The sequence below is a fragment of the Quercus robur genome, chromosome 8 (assembly GCF_932294415.1).
Source record: "Quercus robur chromosome 8, dhQueRobu3.1, whole genome shotgun sequence".
NCBI classification, from domain to species: domain Eukaryota; kingdom Viridiplantae; phylum Streptophyta; class Magnoliopsida; order Fagales; family Fagaceae; genus Quercus; species Quercus robur.
In genome coordinates, this window is record NC_065541.1 from 6139465 (window position 1) to 6155468 (window position 16004).

The following is a 16004-nucleotide window of genomic DNA, read 5'->3' on the forward strand; positions in this document are numbered from 1 at the left end:
CGAAACCCCTATAGATTTTTTTTTTTTTTTTAAATTAGAGGATTAAATATGATTTAGGTTTGGGTAGTTTGGTTGGATAATTTTTGTTTTGGGTATATAAGTAGAAAGAATATTTGACGTCGCACTATCGATGAGTGGAAGACAATCAGAGAGTTGAGTATACTTTTATTTCATACTATGAAATATATGAACACATCACAAATTAGTTGATTTTCATGGTCCCGTTACTATTTTGCATTTATTTTTGGTTTCATGATTTAAAATAATAATAATAATCTCACCTTAAGAAGGTTACAAATTTGCAGTGAAGCTATTAAACCAATTTTTAATATCTCATAATATATTGGGTCATTCTACTGTACCCCTGTATTTTTAGGAGGGAACGGTACCCTCTTTAGCCATAGATTTTGCACATTTGTATCCTGAATGTTTATTTATTTTTAATGAAAAACCAGTTACCGATTAAGTAGGTATTATATAAAAGCAAGAATACACAGACAAACAAACTAGTGTTCTCTCTCTTGTGTCTTCTCTCTCAAACTGAAAACCTAGTGGGCAATTCTTCTTTTACTTAAAAATACTAAACGATGCATCTCTGCAATGCTGGGCTTCCACCACCAATGGCCCAAGAGAGAGGACTCATTCTCTCGGGTCGTGTGCTTCATCAATAACTCATTCAAACCTAAGGACCTAGATTTTGTCTACTCCACTCTCAAATGGATCTCTATCATCGACCTGTGAGATTTCTTCAATTCTCTTCACTCTTAATTTTTTTTTTTTTAGTCTTATCAATTTGTATTCGATATTGGGTCTCTCTCTCTTTTTTTTTTTTTTTTTTTTTTTTTTAATTTTGACTCTAAATTTTTGGGTATTTTTAGCCTTTTCAGTATCATTTCAATTCTGGTTATGTTTTGTTTTTCCTTATTTTAATTCAAGTTGAAATTTTTGTTTTGTTTTGTTTTGTCTCTAGAATTTGGTTATGCCTATTGTTTGCACGAGTAAATAGCAATAATTTGTTGGCTCTGAATTGTGGATTATTAGATGCCCATTTGATCGATGACTGAGTTAAGAAATGAATCACTGACGGTGAATATTGGGGTTTAAGGTAAAGTGAGACTACATAAAGAGCCATTCTTCACTTATGGTTTGGCCCTTTTCTTTTTGTTTAATTTTTCATACAGAGAGCTAGTTTTGCTTATATTTTGTCCTACCTAATTATGTGGTTTGTTGGGGGTATTTGGATGACATTTATCTATGGAACTATGCTAATTTCACCAGGAAAAAATGTGTGTGTGTGTGTTTTTTTTTAATTTTTTAAGTTAAATTAATTAAGCAATAGTGATAGAAGATCTTTAGGGGTTGATTTGTGAAATGCAATAGATTATGAACCTGTTTATCTGTCTTGATATTGAGAAATGGAGGAATTTCTAATTATCTACTGAAATGCTAGCTGTAAAGTATGCCTTAGCTTGAGTCAAGGAGCAGGGAAAGTTGCGAGGGAGTAGAGGGATGTCTATTGCAGTTGTGAAAAATTTGTAGCCATTACCATTCATTTGCTTTTGAAACTATCCTAACGGTATTGAACTGAAAACCTTGTGAAACATACCATTCAATAGCTTTGTTTTGGTGGGTTAAATTTGAAACTATCCTAATTGGAATGAACAAAGTTCCTTGATAAAAAATCTACCCCATTTATAAGTTATTACTAAGAACCTACTCCTAATCCAGTGGTGTAACCAGAGACTAATCCTTTATTGATGGGTTTATTAAATAAGTTTAATTATTTGCTTACTTTGTGTATTGCTTCTGTAAATGGGTCCAAACACTTATAACATGTTTTTTAAAGTAATATCTAATTTTAATAACTCAGCTTATATATAACCATTTCATTTTTCCTATTAAGATAACTCAGCTTATCAATATGAATAATTTATTCATTGTTTCCTTTTCGGCCTCATTTTGTGCTTGACTGAGTACTTGTTCCTTATTCTTTGTTTCCTTTTTAGCCTCATTTATTCTTGAGCTGTTATATGCTACTCCTCGGAAACCCCAACTGTTAAAAATACACAAGGGTTTAAAAGCAGAGAAAATGAAAAAGCCTTGTAGTTAATTTAGAATCATTATCATGTTATTTAGAGTTTCCAAGGAGTAGCAAATAATAGCTAAAGAATAAATAAGAAGAATTAGTCTGACAGATTTTGATTATGGTTTTATTTCTTTATAAATTTGGCTGTTTTTACTAGTTTCTTCTTTTCCCCCCTTACCAGAGAGATGCAGATAGTGCACTAGAGCAAAAATTGATAAGAGGGAGAGATAATCAAGTTATCTTTGTGTTTATAAAATTCTTTTTAAGAGAAAAGACAATGTAGTCCAAGGATGTTGAGTACTTTTAATCAGTTATTCAAAATATTGCTAGTTTTAGCTATTTCATGTCTTGTTATTTAATTGTAGTTGTTCAACAATTAAAACATTGAACAACATTTCAAAGTCTCATGTGGTCAATTTTGATTTTAGCTTTGATTTTATCACTTTTAAAGACATGACAAGCATGAGTGGAAGGTAGAGTTAATTGACAACAATTTTCTGCCTCATGAAGCAAAGATTAGAAAAGGGATACCTCTTAGTGTTTATGAATCACAGGACAAACAGGTGTGGTTACCCTCAAACCATGGCAAATACACCACTCGGTCAGCCTATAAACTGCTAGCAATGAATGACAAAAATTCGATGCCAAGCTGCTCATCAGGGTAAAGGAGTACATAGTTATGGAATGAGATATGGCATCTACAGGCTCCTTACAAGGTGAAGCACTTGATTTGGAGAGCAGCTAATGAGGCTTTACCAACTCTACATAACCTATTGTGTAGAGGTGTGGTTAAGTATGCTTGCTGTCTAAATTGTAAATCTGATGGTGATAATTATCAAATCGTTGTTGGCCAGGGATGTCTCTGATCCAGAGTATGGCCATGTTATCCAAGATGTTTTGTTTATTGCTTCTGGTTTTTGGGTCTGTAACTTTACCCATGTCCAACGCTTAGGCAACTCTTGCCCATTTTCTTGCCAAAAGTGCTAAGTTAGGCAGTGAACTACAGGTTTGGTTTGAGTCTATTCTTGATGATATGGCTCCTTTATTTTAGAGATGCTTTGTAATTTATTTCATCAATGAATAAAACAAGGGCCTTTCGGCCTAGATTCTCAAAAAAAAAAAAAAAAAAGAGACATGGCCTATGTGTTCCCCTTAGAAAAACTGCAACTTTATGCAAAATTGAAATAATGGATTCCAATGACCACTTGTAGATCAAGTTTTCCATTTGCCACACATAGATTAATTCAAATGACCATCAAAGTGCGTTGAGCTCACAAGTTGTGCGAGGTCATGAATTATCTTCTATATCATTTTGATTTAATCTCTCGTGTTTGCTAAAGGATTTTTTCTGTTAGAGTTTGTTAGATAGGAATCTTCTAGAGGTAGTTACGAGCTATGTATTGTATAAATAGTGAGTGAGGGTTATGTATTCATTTCAGTGAGCTTGAATAAAATTCAGTTTCAATCTTCAGAGAATTCTTTATCTCTGGTTTTCTCTGTTTCCACCATTCATAAACCTTCAAGCTCTTCTTTTTCTTTCACAGGCAAGTAAGGATTACAATTCTAGCAAGGCATATGAACAGCTTGCCTAAGTAAAAACAAATAGCACTCTTATATATCTAAAGGGAAAACTATAATTTAAAAAAAAAAAAAAATCTTCAGTTCATGCTTAGATATCTGAGCCCTATTTCAAACTTGGCCTATTTTACTTTTAATATCAATTTTTGGGAGTGGGAGCAGAGTAGAGAATTGAAAGTGGACTATGAAATTTATGGATCTTAATGCCAGGATTTAGAAGTTCTTATTGGTTGTTCCAAGAGTGTCATACTAAGAAGATTTGTGAATTTATGAAATGCTTTGCAATTTTGTTGAATGTGCGAAAAGTTTTAGTAGCTAATTTGGTTTTATTGGTTGAAAGGTCTGAAGAGAGATAGAACAATGTTGCAAAATTAATTATAAAAAAAAAAAAAAAATGTTATGAACTCCTACACAGACTTGGGCTAGGAGTCTTGAATTTGTGTTTTTCAAGGATGGGACCTGGTCATTCTCGTTACCTGCAAGCACTAGAGTTGAGTAGAGAAGTACACTTTATAGATTGCTTCCTGCCTCCTTTGCCTGGCTTACATGAATGTGAATTTCTGTATCTAAATTATGTTTTCACATGCTGAGACAATCATGCATAAAGAATGCTGAGACTTGGCGGCACAAAACCACAATTGCATCTTGGAAACATACTTTTCCTTTTGACTGTGGTTAGCTTTTTCTTATGGTCTTAAGATTGCGAATCTTGTGAATTGCACTTCATGGAGTGGGGTCAGTCCTGGACTAATGCATGCTGCTACTAAAGGTGCTTTAGAAGTGGGAAAACCAGTGGGTGGATTAAAGATAGGTAAAGAGGCTGATGAAGGAACAGCCTCAAATTTTCATCTGTCTACCTTCAGAAACTTATCTTACTTGCAGATAATCTATTGTTGTCACCTGATGCTTCTCAGTTGCATGAATTGTTTTTCAGTAATGCTGGTTTTTTCTGCGAGGTAGCATAGGTTGTTGGATGCTGCAGTTAGGAGCAGTAGTTCTGATAGAATTGCTGTTGTTGCTCTTCCTGGTGGTATTGGTACTCTAGATAAGGTGTTTGAGATATTAGCATTGATTCAACTAGAATGGATAGGGTCAGAGCTTCCTGTTCCCCCCTCTTTTTTGATAATCACCTGTTCCCTTACCTTAATGAACTATGACTCATTCTATTCAAAGCTATTAGACTTTCTTGATGATTGTGAGGAATGGTGTACATTTCCAAAAGGAGAGGTTGCATCACCATGGATGGTTTGCAACTTAAACTCAGAGGCTTTGGCATATTTAGCAGAATTGACTAATCTCCCATTCATGGGGCAACAGTTTCTTTATACTTTTGCAGTTGACGATTGATTAACTGTTATGAGATTCTTTTTCAATCTATTTGATTTTATGTGCAATAGATATAATGGCATGAAGAATTTTGCATGTCAAAAAGCATTCCAAGATTTGGAAATGGATGCTTTGATGTCTCTTTGGAGTGGCAATCGCATGTCAATTAATCAGGAATGGCCTGTGAGAAGGTTGCATATTATACTCATCTCCGCAAACAACTCCTATTAAAAAAAAGGAAGAAAAAACACGTCTCCATGAACAATTCATTTGCTAAAGAAAAAGCTTAAATTGTTACTTTTATGCTTTTTTTTTTTCTCTCTTAAACAATTCATGTGGTGCTTTGCTTTGTCAATAATGGAAAAATGCTATATATGAATGAAGGCTCTCTAAATTAATAAACAGCTAGTGAAACTAGTGCCAAGTTGTATAGTAAAGAAGGTAATGCTAAGTTTGGAAATTCCTGTTTAGTATAGGATGTTGTGTTTGTTGATAATTAGGGTTGATTTTGTTTTGTTGGCATTTCAATTCGTGGCTCTATGCAGGCTTTGGTATTTGGGAAGCTAGCTTGAGTTGGAGTTGCTCATGCCCCTATTGATGCAAATGCCTCGTGGTTATCCCTGATAATACAGCTATTGGGAATGTATATTCAGAATGTGTTTTCAATGAGCAGAGTTCCATGACCAATGAATTTCTCTTATTCCTGCAATGATCTTCAACATTAACACTATAGACTTGTAAGGGAGAATATGCCCCATGGACTATTTGATAGTAACAGGACATACTTGGGTATACTTGATTCTTGAAATATATAAAGTTTCTTGAAAATGATAATTATGTCTTGCTTCCAGTTCAACATACTTAAAACCATTTCTTTAGCTTGAACTCTTGCACAAGAATATCCACATTGACCACATCATATGCAATTTAGTTGTTGGATAAGCCCTAAAGCAAGATAAAGCAAGAATTGTCTTCTTATCATCTCTAGGATTATTATTGTAGCCAGTTTTTCATATTGGTTTTTGAGAGGTAAGATCCAGTGATTGTAGGTGTCTGAAGACTCTGAACTGTGAAGAATTTTTAGATTTCAAAATATGTTGGCTTGGTGAGGAAAGCTGTAGGAGATCAATGACTGTCTGTCTAACTACTCAAATATGACATAGCCTCCTTTTTCCCCCTTAGCTTTCTTTGTCTCTCTTTTATGTAATGCAACCTGCTTAATTTTTCTTCTCATTGTAAATTTTTCTGTCTCAAATACTTGAATCCCAGGGAGTTATTGCTGAAAGGGTGGACCTGTCTCAATTACGGACACAGACCACTTTGTCAATATTGCATGGAGAAGGGCACTGGAAGAAAATGAGGCAGCATCAAAGCATAGAGAAGCTGGCCAAAATAATGGAAAACCCCTGGAGCAAACCATTGATTACACAACTGGTGAAGAGAAACAAAGTTTGGCTATAGAACATTATTTGCAAGGTCGCATCTTTGCTGATCATTTTGAAAATCTAGCGAACTTCTGAGCACACTATGAAGGTATTGGACCTGAGATTTGACAACAGACGGGGTAGCTTAGATGCATTTGTTGCAGCTGAAGGCACTGGACGGACAGTGGCTGGCTTTCCAGGTTTCTCCAAGTCAATTTCTTTTCCCTCCATTAATTTAAACATTCATATTAAATTAGTCAATGAATCCCTTAGCGAATGTGTTCAACAGGAAAAGAATCCAAACATTAAGTGCTTCTTCATAGATCCTCCTGATTCTGGTTCATTCAAAAAGGTTAGGGGGGGTGATGCACACTAGAGAGGAGGCTGAAGGACAAAGACTAAAGAATCCATTTGACACAATAACAGAAGGACTTGGAATAAATAGGTTAACACAATATTTCATGATGTCATAACTTGACTGGCTTTCAGAGCACAGATTTGGAAGTTGTTGAAATGTCTTGGTAAGTTCATGCATTCGTTTTTGTTAAGTGATATAGATTGAGAAGTGAAACTAATGGGAAAAAGATTGTGCCAATTCTACCAGTTTGTTGTTTTGTTGATTCAACTGTACTTTGGATTTTTTCCCTTTTAGGTCCACCATTAAAATTTGTCAGATGATGAAAGGCAAAATTTGGTATTTAGACTACTTTTTAGAAATTTTTTTTGTGAACAGTATGCGCGTCAAGCTATTTAGTTAGTTGAACTGATTTTGGAACTCGAGTTTGGTAAACTTGACTTTGAGCTGAAAAGCAAACACTATAATGGCGTTTTATTGTGCCTATAGCAGCGTTTATAAAAAACGCCACTATAGGGTACATATAGTGGCCTTTTTGGAAAACCCCACTAAAAAAAATGCCACTATAGTTTGAATTTTGCGCCGGAACTCGAGTTCCTAAATCAGTCCAACTAACTAAATAGTTTGATGTGCATACTATTCACAAAAAAAATTTCTAAAAACAGTCTAAATACCAAATTTTGCCGATGATGAAACATTTAAAAAAAAAAATCCATTCTTTCACCCATTTTCCTGTGCCGGAACACAAATACTGTGTGTTTGAATGCTATGCTTAAAATTTTATCAGGTTTCTTTTGAAGAATGGCGGGCTCTTTCTTTGAAGTTCATTGGCCATGACTAGTGTAGGAGCCGTCAAACAGTCAGTGACATAATCCATTGGCCCTGGTCACACTATTGTGACTATTTTTTTGTGATGGTGGGATGAGTCAACTGAGTAAGTTTTACAATGTTGAATATCTGTCTCAGCATCGATTAACACCCAAAGCTACTGGATTAGAGTTTATGGGACATCAGATGAGTTAGTGTAATCCAGAGCTTGACTTAGATGTTTGTTGTTACTTCCACCCAAAGTTTGAGCTGACCTATGCGACTATATTTCTCTAAAGAAAGTTCTGTATCTAATTCTAATCACTATTGGTGTTTATCCATCTGAATTCTTGTAGATAAAAAGACATTGGAGCAGCAACACTAGAGCAGGATAAAACACATCTATGTTAGGATATTGTCAATTTTCTGTTTCATTCTATTTGGGACATCAATATGTATTTTCGTTAAGGGGTCTACATTATATATTACATTCAGAGCTGTGTACAAGGATGATTGAAATCATTGAAGTTGAATGAATTAATGCCAATATACCAGTTATTATGGTCTATGGTAATGTCATGAAGAAATAAGTTTGCCAGACAATTTTGAGTAGTTAGTTCATTTTTACTGTGAATAAGACTCTTAGAGCATCATTGTAGACGGGTATTAACAATGAATACTACTTATCTTCCTTGGCTTTGCCTTCTAATCTCTAACCTTTGAGCCGTTATAGACAAGAAAACATATTGAAAATCAACTAAGTCTTCCTTTTAATCTCTTAAATTTTGAGGCATTGTGAACTTGGAAGACTTGAAATCAACCTGTTGGCGTGCCTATAACATTTGGATACGGAATAATGTGAATATGTTGTTTATTATTAATTGGTCCCACTCTCCTATTATTCATCAAATGCAAATCATCTTTGAAGGAGAAGACAAAGGACACAATGCTTTGCATGGCTAAATGAACATATCAACCAAAATTTCCGTTGTTATTAAGCAACTGGCGAAAGCAAATTGAATTCTTTAACATTGAGAATATTGTTATAACCACACACATGTAATAATTCAAAAATAAAACTCCTTAATGTCCATCCTTGATCCTCCATCATCCAGTGGCTTAGTGTCGACAACAACAAAACTCCTTTTGTCTGCATGTGTGTTCATGCTATTGTTTGTGACTATCCTTTGTGATAGTGGGATGAGAAATCTATGTATGTATTACGATGCCAAATATCTGTCTTAGCTTAGATTGATACCCAAGGTAATTGGATTAGAGTTTTTGGGCATCAAATGAGTTAGTGTGACCTAGAGTCTTGACTTTGCTGTTTCTCTCCACTTCTATCCAATATTCAAGCAGCCCTATGCAGCTATAATTCTCTAGCAATGTTCCCTCAGAAGGTGCCTTCTAAATTTAAGTAAATAACAATGAACCGGAGTTGTAACAATAGAGAAGGATTAAGTACATCTCTGTTTGTAAGGATAATGACATTTTTGTTTCATACTTTTCAAGACAACAATATTTATCTCAATCAAAGGGAAGGTGTTAACTGCAATTATTTCAATTAAACGATCAATTGTGGGGCAATAAGTTATTTAATGAATTTTCGACCCAAATTCACATGAATGATTAAAATTTAAGACTATTTTGTTAAGAGAACAAGGTTTGCCAAACTAAATTGAAAATACAACTTCAATATAAACACATTTTACATTGAAATTGTTTTTTTTGGAAGATTTCATGGTAAAATTTGAATTTTCAATGCTTAAATAAGAAGCTATTCTAGTTGGAAAGGTACTTTGACGAACCAAATGAGAAATAATCAACCATGGAACAAGCCTCTCAATCTGCCCCAAATCTTTGGTAACATCTATCACTGTTAGTGTTTTCTCTATATCTTCCTCAGTACATGTCAAGGCCAGGACCAATACAACTTGATTCAGACTTGGCGATGGTGTTTTAGTTGAGATCCTAATGTGGATTGGTATGATTGATTGAGGAGGGTGGTAGTGTTTGAATGCTTCGATGAGGTTGGTTTCAAAAGTTGCAAATAGTTGTGGTTATTTTGGGTTGTGAATTTTGGTACATGGATCAAATTTTGCTTTGCGACCATATTCGATGCAGTACAGGGTTTGTAAATTTGTCTAGGGATTTATAAAGAAAGAACATAACAAACCTAGGGCTTCACCACTTAAGGCTGCTTGAAATCACCACCATGTTAGAGAAAATTTTCAATTCAATATTATCTATTATCAAATTCACCATTTCATCATTTTCATCTAATAAGATACAGCGCATGGAGATACCCATGTGGATGACGGGTCTTGGGAAGGCAGTATGGAGATAAGAAAGAGCATGAGCAATCTGCCTTGCAATCTTTAACCTTCTCTCCCACACCATTGGCTGACGTCGGTGGGAGACATGAATTCGATCTGCAAGGGAACCATTGGCGGCATATTCAAACACAAAAATGGGAATTGTAGTGTGGAGACAACAGCCTATGGGCTTTAATACATTGCTATGACTACTCATTTGTGCAGGAATCACTAAATCATTGATGGCTACATCAGCCCAAGCATAACATAAACGCTTAATGAGAACAATTCGTCCTTCAAGAGAACCCTTGTACCAATGGACCCCATACTGTCCCATAGAGAAAAAACACAGATGTTCAGCAGGATAATTGTTGGTCGCTTGGCGGAGTTGTTGAGGGGAGAAGGTACGGATGGGAATAGGCTTGGCATTGCGAACAAAAGAACACTTAATGAGAACAATTCGTCCTTCAAGAGAACCCTTGTACCAAATAGAGAACTCCATTACCAGCTTTTCAGAAGAAAAGTTGTTGGTTGCTTGGCGGAGTTGTTGAGCGGAGAAGGTACGGATGGGAATAGGCTTGGCCTTGCAAGAGGCAATTAGCTTCTCAACTAACAGGCGTCCATTCTGATAAAAGTAAAACGCTCTCTCTCTTTCCTCTCTTTGCTTTCTTTCCTCTCTTCTTTTAATAAAGAAATGATGAAATGGCATGAACCAACTCCAGCGCATAATATTAATAGCTTGAATGTGGAACGTCCTTCCTTGCTCTCTTTTGTTTCTGCTCTAAATCTAATACTACTACTCTGCTACTGCTAGCGAGGGATGGAGGCTCCACTGAATGACAATGAGGGCATTTTTATTGTAAATTCATTTCAGGAGGTTTCATCTTTGCGCTTGGGGCAATGACCCAGTCTGTGAGGTTCTAACCGAGACGCGTCTATTGCTGGTTGAAAAAAAAAGTGAAGAAAATAGGTATGGATTACGCGTCTATTGCGCTCGGGGCTGAATTCCTCTGCTTTTTTTTTTTTTTGGAATTTGATAGTCAAAGGCTATAGTATTACGTGCCAATCAATTAAGCTTTTACTCAAGATGTTACACGTTCCACTCTTGCAGACCGCAAACGGTCCACCAATTAGTTACATGTCAATTCATCAGGTATGGCCAGTGAGAAGGCTGCATATTACTCCCATCTTAATGAACAATACTTACGACAAAGAAAGAAACTTAATATTTACTATACTTCAATTGGTAAATAGGATAAATGAGATTTTAACAATTAAGAAATATCAAACTCAACTTCAAATTAGAGCAATTCAAAGATCACAAAGACTCCAAATTTATCAAGTGCCACATGAAATGATCTGTCAACCAACTCCTCCGCATAGCTTCAATGTGGAACCTTGCTCCCTTTTGTGCTCTACTACTCTGCCTGCAATGAGAGCATTTTGTTGTGGCCTTGTGGGTAGCAATTAAATGCTTACAATTCAAAGTGAAGGTAGTAAAATTCCGGAGGTTTTATCGAAAGTAAGTGGAGCTTTCCTCATTACCTTTTTTTGGAATTTCAAGAGGAAGTGTAGCTTTTCACATTAGCCGTTCAATGCCCATACCGTGTGTTGACTTGGGAGGACTCCACACAATTTAAAATTTCAAAAAAATTGTTCTCAATTTCCATAACTCTGACTCAATTTTTTGAGTTATGACTAATGAGTTGTGGAAATAGAGAAGAAAAACTTAACCAAACAAATTTTCTTGAGGTGGGGTCTATGGATTTTGAAAAGTGAGTGATAAATAATTTTTGCCTAAAACAAACAACCTCCTTTAATTTCCCAACCAGAAAACAAAAAAGACAACGAATATGGAAATATGTACTAACATATATAAGATGAAATATTGTCTCAAGTAAAATTTTCCATAAATGTTTTGATAACTATCCAAGTAAAAAAAAAAAAAAAAAATGACAATGAACATTGAACTATGTTACATAAAATCTAATAATTTGTTCTATGATGAAAACAATTAATTTCTTCCCCATAAACATTTTTAGTAGTCCGATAAATTAAAAAGACTAAAATGAAAATTGTACCTTCTATATTAAACTAAAATTCATTTAAGTCTTCTAACTTTACTTTCTTTCAATTGAGCCTTCTAAATTTCAAATTTATTTAATTCAAGTCTTCTGTCCAATTGCATTAAAAAAATGCCATTAAAAATAATGTCATTCACTTATTCTCACATGGAAAAAGAATCTATAATTTTTTTTAAAAAAATAGATTTTTTATGTGAGATTTTTTTTTTAAAAAAAAAAAATCTTTTTTATTAGTTAATTGCATATTTAACAACAACTTTGAACAAAATTGGACAAAAGACCTGAATTGAAATGAACTTTAGTCAAACTTAGGGGTACAAATTGCATTTTTACCTTAAAAAAATGACACAAAGACGTCTATTAAAAAAAAAGGTGGCTTTTTGGTAGTCTAAGTTATAAATTTCAAAAACCTAGGTCTATATAGAATAAAATTTGGGTAGCACCAAAAGTTAGACCATTCATACAAGTGAACTACAATATCTTACCATAGAAATAATTGTCAATTTATTCTATAATTTTGAATTTTCCCTTTCTTCTCTAGTATAGTGGGAAATTGTTTCATTAGTGATAGAGTATGTATATATTACACATTTATTTAAATTTTACTTGTGGATCGCACACGCATTAAACAATTTATCTATATATATCTAAAAGCTAAAGCACAGTATTTATTGTTGCTATGCTATTATTGAGCCATATCAGAGGCCACATCATCCACCCATTTTCAACATTTTCTCTTATTTTTAACTTTTTTTTCCTTAATAATTTACCAACTTATTATTATACATTCTCCAACTTTTCCCATTCCTTTTACCTTTTCATTTCCTCACTACTATCTACCTTAATATCATTTTTCCGGCCAAAATGGGCTTTTGCCCCTTTCACCAAAACTTTTCAGCAAAATGCCCTCTGTCTGAAACTATTTAGGGAAATGTCCCTGTTTCGAAACGATTTTCTAAAAATCTAGTTTTTATTTAAATCTCGATTTTTGGACAGTTGAGTTATAGCGAACTGAAACTTAAAAAAAAAAAAAAAAAAAAAAAAAAAATGTGGAACTTGAGTTCCTTGAAAATATTCAAGTGGAATTTAAGTTCTAGAAAATATATATATATTCTGAGTTTAATTTCGCTATAGCTCGATTGTCCAAAAATTGAGTTTTACATTTGAAACTTGATTTTCTAAAAATCGAGTTTCAAAATAGGGACATATTCCTAAATAGTTTTAGACAAGGGGCATTTTGCTGGAAAGTTTGTGAGAAAGGGGTAAAACCCCATTTTGGCCTCACTTTTCCTCTATACACTATCTTCACTTATTTTTGGCTTTTTTTATTCCTCTCCTCTTAGTATAAACTTACAATTCTCTCTCCCATTCTATACTTAGTTTTCCCACACACAAAATGTTACTTCTCTCTTTCTCTTTGACAATTTTTTTTCTTTTTCATTTTTTGGTGAATTTTTTATTTTTCTTACATTTCTACTTTAGGTTAATGAATTTTCGTATTATTTGGAACTCTACTTTGGGTTGATGATTAAGTTGTGTTTTTAAGTTGTTTTATTTTTTCTTCTCTTTTATTTCATAGATGTTATCATATTTCATTATAAAGATAGCATATAAAAATATAATGTTATTTTGTTACATAACATAACATGACTTAGATAATTTGGTGTTAATACTATATATATATATATATATATATTTTTTTTTTCTCATATTATATTCAATAAATTTCTTATTATTCTCTTTCACATTCTCTCTTGAAAATGTGGCTATTCTCTCTTTCTTGATTTTTTATTCTTTCTGGCAACTTTACTTTATATTGATGAATTGTTGTGATTTTTAAAATTCTATTTTGGGTTCATACGTTTTGTTGTTGTATTTTTTAGTTCGCCATTACAAGTACTCTCTCTCTCTCTTAGTTTTTGGTTTGATTTTTTTTTTTTTTTTTGGAGCTAATACTTGTTTATTTTGTAAGTAAGAATTTGAGTTTATATCAAAACACAATCTTGGTTATGCTAATTACAAATCAACATTCAGTCTATTCCGGTCCACTTCATCTATTTGGTCCATTCGTTCTACTTCAGTCAAATTCGGTCAATTTCAGTCCATTTGGTTCACTTCGGTCTATTTTAGTCAATTTGGTCCTGTTCTGTCTGCTTCAGTCCAGTCCGTCAAATTCAGTCCATTCAGTTTACTTTGGTCTAATTTAGTCCCTACGGTCCATGTGGTCCAGTTTGGTCTATTTCAGATCACTTCAGTCCAATTTGGTGTACTACTTAAAAATGAGAAAATATAAGTTTGAATTGAGAGTACTATCAATTATTTTAGTAATATTAATTATAATTATATGATAAATTTTGATTACCTGTACCAATAGTTAGAGTAATCCAAAAATATGTATAGCCTGTTATGGCCACGTAGGACATAATGTAGCAAGCCTAGAGGAAGGCTTGAGTTCCGGATAACATCCAATCAATAATGTACCCTTCTAGAATGAGGAGAATGGTTACTGAGTTTGAGATAAGAAATGTCACAGAATTAGAAAACAAGAACACCGAAAAAGGGATTGTGTTCAAAAAATTAAAGATTGGCTATCCCTTTATCTATATGTAATGTATTATAAACTTGGTTTAAAACACTATTATTACTATTTTCGTGTGTATTCTAATAAGTAATACTGTTTACTCAAAAAAATAGGGATGTTTATCCCGCATTGGTTGTATGTGTCTATTTTGGGTTAATGTGATTTAATTTTGTTTTTTAAATTGTGATTTAGTTTTGTTTTTTAAATTGTTGTTGTTGGTTTTTTTATTTTTTATTCTCTTTGATTGTTAAATGTTATCTTGTTGCATTCTAAAGAATTAAATATAGCATATAAAGATATAATATTATTTTATTACATAGCATGATTTGAATAATTTGGTATTTATTCTATTACATAGCATGATTTCTTATAGTACTCAATTTAGATGTTAAACTATGAGACTTTACTAATTTTTGTTTATTTTTTAATCCTTTGCGGTGGACAAAGCACTCTTAATAGTTATATTAAAAGTACTCTATAATGCCATTTGTAGGGGATGGGTTTGAGCGCTCCTTTTATTGGACGAAAGGTTTCAAGCCCCACTGGCCCAATACAATGAATTTTTAGAGGATGGGTTTAAGAACTAGGTCTTAGTTTGAACCACAATCACTAGACATGGTTAGGTGCGGGTTGAACAATAAGGAAATGGATTAAAGTATGGAATTTTGTCCTCGGGCGTTTCATCCGAGGAACTTAGTATTCTTCTTCTTCTACTTTTAGTACTAGGTTACAGTGGTTTTCAAGAACATGCAGACTGACACCGTTTTCTCCTTTTTCTCTCCTCTTGCTCTATTTTTGCGATCCCTTATTCTTGGGGGGTCTCTCACATTATATACTTCTTTTCAGTCGATCTTGACCCTCCACTTGTTGATCGTGCAGGTCATTACCGAGTGCTCATCCTGTCAGCCACCTTCCCAAACCCTCTGTAAGTTGCGGCAACCAAGGCCACACTGTTCATGGGTCCTTTCCTTATTAATGCGGTCAAAATGTTAGTTGGGTGCATTCAATGTGGAGGTAATAGCTTCTCCTTGAATTGCTCCTACACCATACCCCCATGGGTGTCCTATTGTACTCATCCTTTCTTCTGGGGGCGCTCTGGGAAGTTGCCTTTGATGGCGCGCCATTGTTTCCTTCCGGGGTCTGAAGTGCGAGAATAGGATAGTCCTCGACAACATCTCTAGGCCATTTGGGCTTTCTTTGTACATCCTCGGACATTTTTCCCTCCTCAACGGGGTCCTTGGGCCCAATACAAAGTGGGCCGGGGTCGTCAAGCTCTTTGGCCCCACACCATTTATTTAAAGAAAATCAAATGTTAGCCAAATGAAAATAACCGGATAGGTGACAAATTTTAACTTTTACAACTTTATTTTTATTATTATTATTTTATAACAATGCATGTATAGAAATTTAATTCTTAGATTTTGCTAATAATTGTTTATTTGATAATA

General features: G+C 34.0%; 1 protein-coding gene, 1 long non-coding RNA gene and 1 pseudogene across 31 annotated transcripts in view; 2 read left to right on the forward strand and 1 right to left on the reverse strand.

Annotated features, from left to right (window-relative positions):
- Positions 1 to 16004, reverse strand: part of LOC126694325 (non-functional pseudokinase ZRK2-like) — a 114118-nt gene that overhangs the window by 63017 nt on the left and 35097 nt on the right. For 4 of the 28 annotated variants that reach the window (XM_050390528.1, XM_050390523.1, XM_050390525.1 and 1 more), the window contains exon 2: positions 10296 to 10718. The exons of the other annotated variants lie outside the window; for them this stretch is intronic. In XM_050390528.1, the coding sequence (XP_050246485.1) occupies positions 10296 to 10618 (323 nt within the window). In that variant the 5' untranslated portion in view covers positions 10619 to 10718. The remainder of the gene's footprint in view (positions 1 to 10295; positions 10719 to 16004) is intronic. 28 annotated transcript variants of the gene reach the window in all.
- Positions 571 to 8142, forward strand: LOC126694340 (uncharacterized). Of its 3 annotated transcripts, none has more exons than XR_007645737.1 (5): positions 571 to 737; positions 5536 to 5779; positions 6260 to 6614; positions 6704 to 6935; positions 7557 to 8142. It is a non-coding gene; the product is annotated as an uncharacterized LOC126694340 (long non-coding RNA). The 3 variants fall into 3 exon arrangements; XR_007645738.1 differs by having other exon boundaries at positions 5536 to 5727; XR_007645736.1 differs by having other exon boundaries at positions 5536 to 6614.
- LOC126697979 (U4 spliceosomal RNA) lies at positions 10774 to 10935 on the forward strand (annotated as a pseudogene).